Raw genomic sequence first — 4,746 nt, forward strand, 5'->3', positions numbered from 1 at the left:
CAAACCTGTGCATAAATTATATCTCCTTTGGTCATAAGAGTTTATACTTGGCCATCATTAGTTTGAATATAGGACATAAGAGTAGAGACTTCGCCAGCACTGCGTGAATGTAGTCCTAAAGAGTTGATACTCGACCGTTACTGGTGTGAATGTCGGCCATACGAATTGTTATTTGGCCGTCACTGGTGTGATTGTAGTCCATAAAGAGTTCTTACTTCGCTGTCACTGGTGTGAATGTTGGCCATAAGAGTTGATACTTGGCCGTCACTGGTGTGAATGTAGGCCAAAAGAGTTGATACTCGACCGTCACTGGTGTGAATGCAGACCAAAAGAGTTGATACTCGACCGTCACTAGTGTGAATGTTGGCCATAAGAGTTGATACTTGGCCGTCACTGGTGTGAATGTAGGCCTAAAGAGTTGATACTAGACCGTTACTGGTGTGAATGTTGGCCATAAGAGTTGATACTTGGCCGTTACTGGTGTGATTGCAGGCCATAAGAGTTGATACTTGGCCGTTACTGGTGTGAATGTTGGCCATAAGAGTTGATACTCGATCGTCACTAGTGTGAATGTTGGCCATAAGAGCTGTTACTTGGCCGTAACTGGTGTGAATGTTGGCCATAAGAGTTGATACTTGGCCGTTACTGGTGTGATTGCAGGCCATAAGAGTTGATACTTGGCCGTTACTGGTGTGAATGTTGGCCATAAGAGTTGATACTAGACCGTCACTAGTGTGAATGTTGGCCATAAGACTTGAAACTTGGCCGTAACTGGTGTGAATGTAGGCCATAGGAGTTGTTACTTGGCCGTTACTGGTGCGATTGCAGGCCAAAAGAGTTGATACTTGGCCGTTACAGGTGTGAATGTTGGCCATAGGAGTTGTTACTTGGCCGTTACAGGTGTGAATGTTGGCCATAAGAGTTGTTACTTGGCCGTTACTGGTGTGAATGTTGGCCATAAGAGTTGATACTTGGCCGTTACTGGTGTGATTGCAGGCCATAAGAGTTGATACTTGGCCGTTACTGGTGTGAATGTTGGCCATAAGAGTTGATACTTGGCCGTCACTGGTGTGAATGTTGGCCATAAGAGTTGATACTTGGCCGTTACTGGTGTGAATGTAGGTCATAAGAGTTGATACTTGGCCGTTACTGGTGTGAATGTTGGCCATAAGAGTTGTTACTTGGCCGTTACTGGTGTGAATGTAGGCCATAGGAGTTGTTACTTGGCCGTTACTGGTGTGAATGTTGGCCATAAGAGTTGATACTTGGCCGTTACTGGTGTGAATGTAGGCCATAAGAGTTGATACCTGGCCGTTACTGGTGTGAATGTTGGCCATAAGAGTTGATACTTGGCCGTTACAGGTGTGAATGTAGGCCATAAGAGTTGATACTTGGCCGTTACTGGTGTGAATGTAGGTCATAAGAGTAGGTGCTTGACTATCATTGGTGCTCTACAATTACAGAAGTGGTAGTCGTCGTTGCAGTGGAAGTAGTAACAGCCGCTGCAGCAGGTCTCAAAAGGACGTGTATATCGTTAGCATAGTTCCTCTATTGTCTCTGCCATGCTGGAAAGATTGTCCTGGAATCACCGACTTGTTGCCGAGGGCTTCCCTCAGCGTTTCCACTGTAAACTGATATCGGTTAGTTTTTATTAAACCTTGCGGAAATGTTTCCAGTGTTTAATCAAATTTTCAGAAGAAGTTTTAAAAGAAGCATTTCCTCCTGGAAGGCCGCAGGCGCTGACACGAGCTTTTGCTACTCTGGAGATAGTTCATGATATATCCTTTCCGTGCTCTGGTCACGTGACGTGTGAATGACGTCATCCATCATAACCCGGTACAACTGGTGTCATGGGTACACGCTCTATACTGCTTGCGTCCATAACATGCCCTTTGTACTGCCATAAAAAGACACTGAGGTAATCAAGAGACAGGATATGCGAACACAACGACTGTTTACCGAGCACGAATTCATAGCTTAAGCCGTCTACAACTGAATACACAGAGCCCGACTACTTGTGGTACGGTCTAGGAAATGTAACGGGACAACTCGTAGATCAATGCGACACCATGTACCGGTATGGTAATTCATGACTGCTCTTCAATGACTAAGGAATATCCAGTATGCTGTAATGTGTTAAGTTCACTATTGCTTCCTACAGTCATGAAAAATTCAGCACGTACACCCCCTCACTACCTCACTCACCCTGTAATGTGTGTCCGTGCCAAGCGAAGCTCCGGAATTAGATCTATACAAACAGTCCCCGGTTTCCATCACACACAGACGGAAACACTTACGGCTGCATCACGATAACATCGAGATTACACACTAGAAACCGCACTTCAGCTTAAAGCAAGTGCAGATTTTTCTGAAAAACTTAAGCTAAGTTTTCCCCTAATTCCGGTCTTACAAAGAGATCTCAAAACAATTGTCTTATTTGCAAGAAATGGATTTATTGCTCTACACTGACTCGGCTGCAACGAACCAGTGAAATAGCTTTTTTGTTGTTTTCCTGTCATGACAAGTATGTCCATGGCAACATTAAACGGGTTCCGTGTGTATGCAACTGTCAGATGTAAAGGACCAGTGTTTGGTTACCGCAAGGAGCCTTTTACAGGCGCTTTAAGTGAAAGAAACGAAAGAGATTACTACGTGAGATTACTGTATATAATTGAATATCCTTGGTTGTGTTAACAATAACGGAATCGCATTGCTACAGGCCCTGGTACGTAGAGTAATATTGTGTTGATTTTGTTACTGTACCCCACGAACATAATCCGTGTGGTAAACAACCGACCTGGTTGTATTTGTTTGGGTACCCTGGCTGAGGTCACTCGTGAACGTTTAACTTGACTTCATTTAGTCATAAATATGAGACGTCATCCTAATTATCACCCTTAAAACTATAATCACTTGACAGACACACTTCAGATGGAAACCATGCCGTGGTTACCACACGTTCACTCTGATCTAATGAAAGCTGTAAAGACGAAGCTGATACTGTCGATGGACATCGATCTTGGTCTCCCGGCTATTCCCCACACCCCATACCCTTCACACACCCCTCTCACCCCCACCCTCTTCCACACACACACGCACACATGCAAGCACGCACGCACGCACGCACGCACGCACACACACACACACCGCTAAAGTGTACACTCCATAAACAAACGTGAGACGTGAGAGAACCTCCCTGTACAACCCGGGGGGTACAACGTGTCTGTCCGATTCATGTGTATGCCATTCTCACGGTGTTCCTGGAAGGACCTTTCAGGAAGGACCAATCATATATAATTGTTTCCCTCGGTATAACGATCACACACTCTTCTCTGTTCTACCTCGGTGACCGCAACCTCCACGTTGGGATGACACATGCAGGAAACGGGACAGTTGCTGACTCAAGACCCAACATTCAATGAGTGGCGTAGTTGGATTTCTCCAGTGGCTTTACAGCCGTTCTGGCAACTGAAGAATGTCAGCTTGAAATACCATCTATTTGAAGAATTTCATTGATAAAGATGTCTATTATTTTTGTCCTGTTCTTCTGCACACACTGTGGCTAGGACGGTTTATTAATGTGGAGCAACAGTATAACAACATCCTCACCTACATGTTGGTCTTGTGATATGTGGAGCAACAGTATAACAACATCCTCACCTACATGTTGGTCTTGTGATATGTGGAGCAACAGTATAACAACATCCTCACCTACATGTTGGTCTTGTGATATGTGGAGCAACAGTATAACAACATCCTCACCTACATGTTGGTCTTGTGATATGTGGAGCAACAGTATAACAACATCCTCACCTACATGTTGGTCTTGTGATATGTGGAGCAACAGTATAACAACATCCTCACCTACATGTTGGTCTTGTGATATGTGGAGCAACAGTATAACAACATCCTCACCTACATGTTGGTCTTGTGATATGTGGAGCAACAGTATAACAACATCCTCACCTACATGTTGGTCTTGTGATATGTGGAGCAACAGTATAACAACATCCTCACCTACATGTTGGTCTTGTGATATGTGGAGCAACAGTATAACAACATCCTCACCTACATGTTGGTCTTGTGATATGTGGAGCAACAGTATAACAACACCCTCACCTACATGTTGGTCTTGTGATATGTGGAGCAACAGTATAACAACATCCTCACCTACATGTTGGTCTTGTGATATGTGGAGCAACAGTATAACAACATCCTCACCTACATGTTGGTCTTGTGATATGTGGAGCAACAGTATAACAACATCCTCACCTACATGTTGGTCTTGTGATATGTGGAGCAACAGTATAACAACATCCTCACCTACATGTTGGTCTTGTGATATGTGGAGCAACAGTATAACAACATCCTCACCTACATGTTGGTCTTGTGATATGTGGAACAACAGTATAACAACATCCTCACCTACATGTTGGTCTTGTGATATGTGGAGCAACAGTATAACAACATCCTCACCTACATGTTGGTCTTGTGATATGTGGAGCAACAGTATAACAACATCCTCACCTACATGTTGGTCTTGTGATATGTGGAGCAACAGTATAACAACATCCTCACCTACATGTTGGTCTTGTGATATGTGGAGCAACAGTATAACAACATCCTCACCTGCATGTTGGTCTTGTGATATGTGGAGCAACAGTATAACAACATCCTCACCTGCATGTTGGTCTTGTGATATGTGGAGCAACAGTATAACAACATCCTCACCTGCATGTTGGTCTT

General features: G+C 44.0%; 1 protein-coding gene across 1 annotated transcript; it reads right to left on the reverse strand.

Annotated features, from left to right (window-relative positions):
• Window positions 1-410: 410 nt before the first annotated feature.
• Window positions 411-1,421, reverse strand: LOC137297789 (autotransporter adhesin BpaC-like). The gene has a single exon (XM_067829738.1). It carries the CDS (start codon window positions 1,419-1,421, stop codon window positions 411-413), a length of 1,011 nt encoding a protein of 336 aa, XP_067685839.1.
• Window positions 1,422-4,746: the final 3,325 nt, after the last annotated feature.

This window comes from Haliotis asinina, chromosome 10 (assembly GCF_037392515.1).
Source record: "Haliotis asinina isolate JCU_RB_2024 chromosome 10, JCU_Hal_asi_v2, whole genome shotgun sequence".
NCBI lineage: Eukaryota > Metazoa > Mollusca > Gastropoda > Lepetellida > Haliotidae > Haliotis > Haliotis asinina.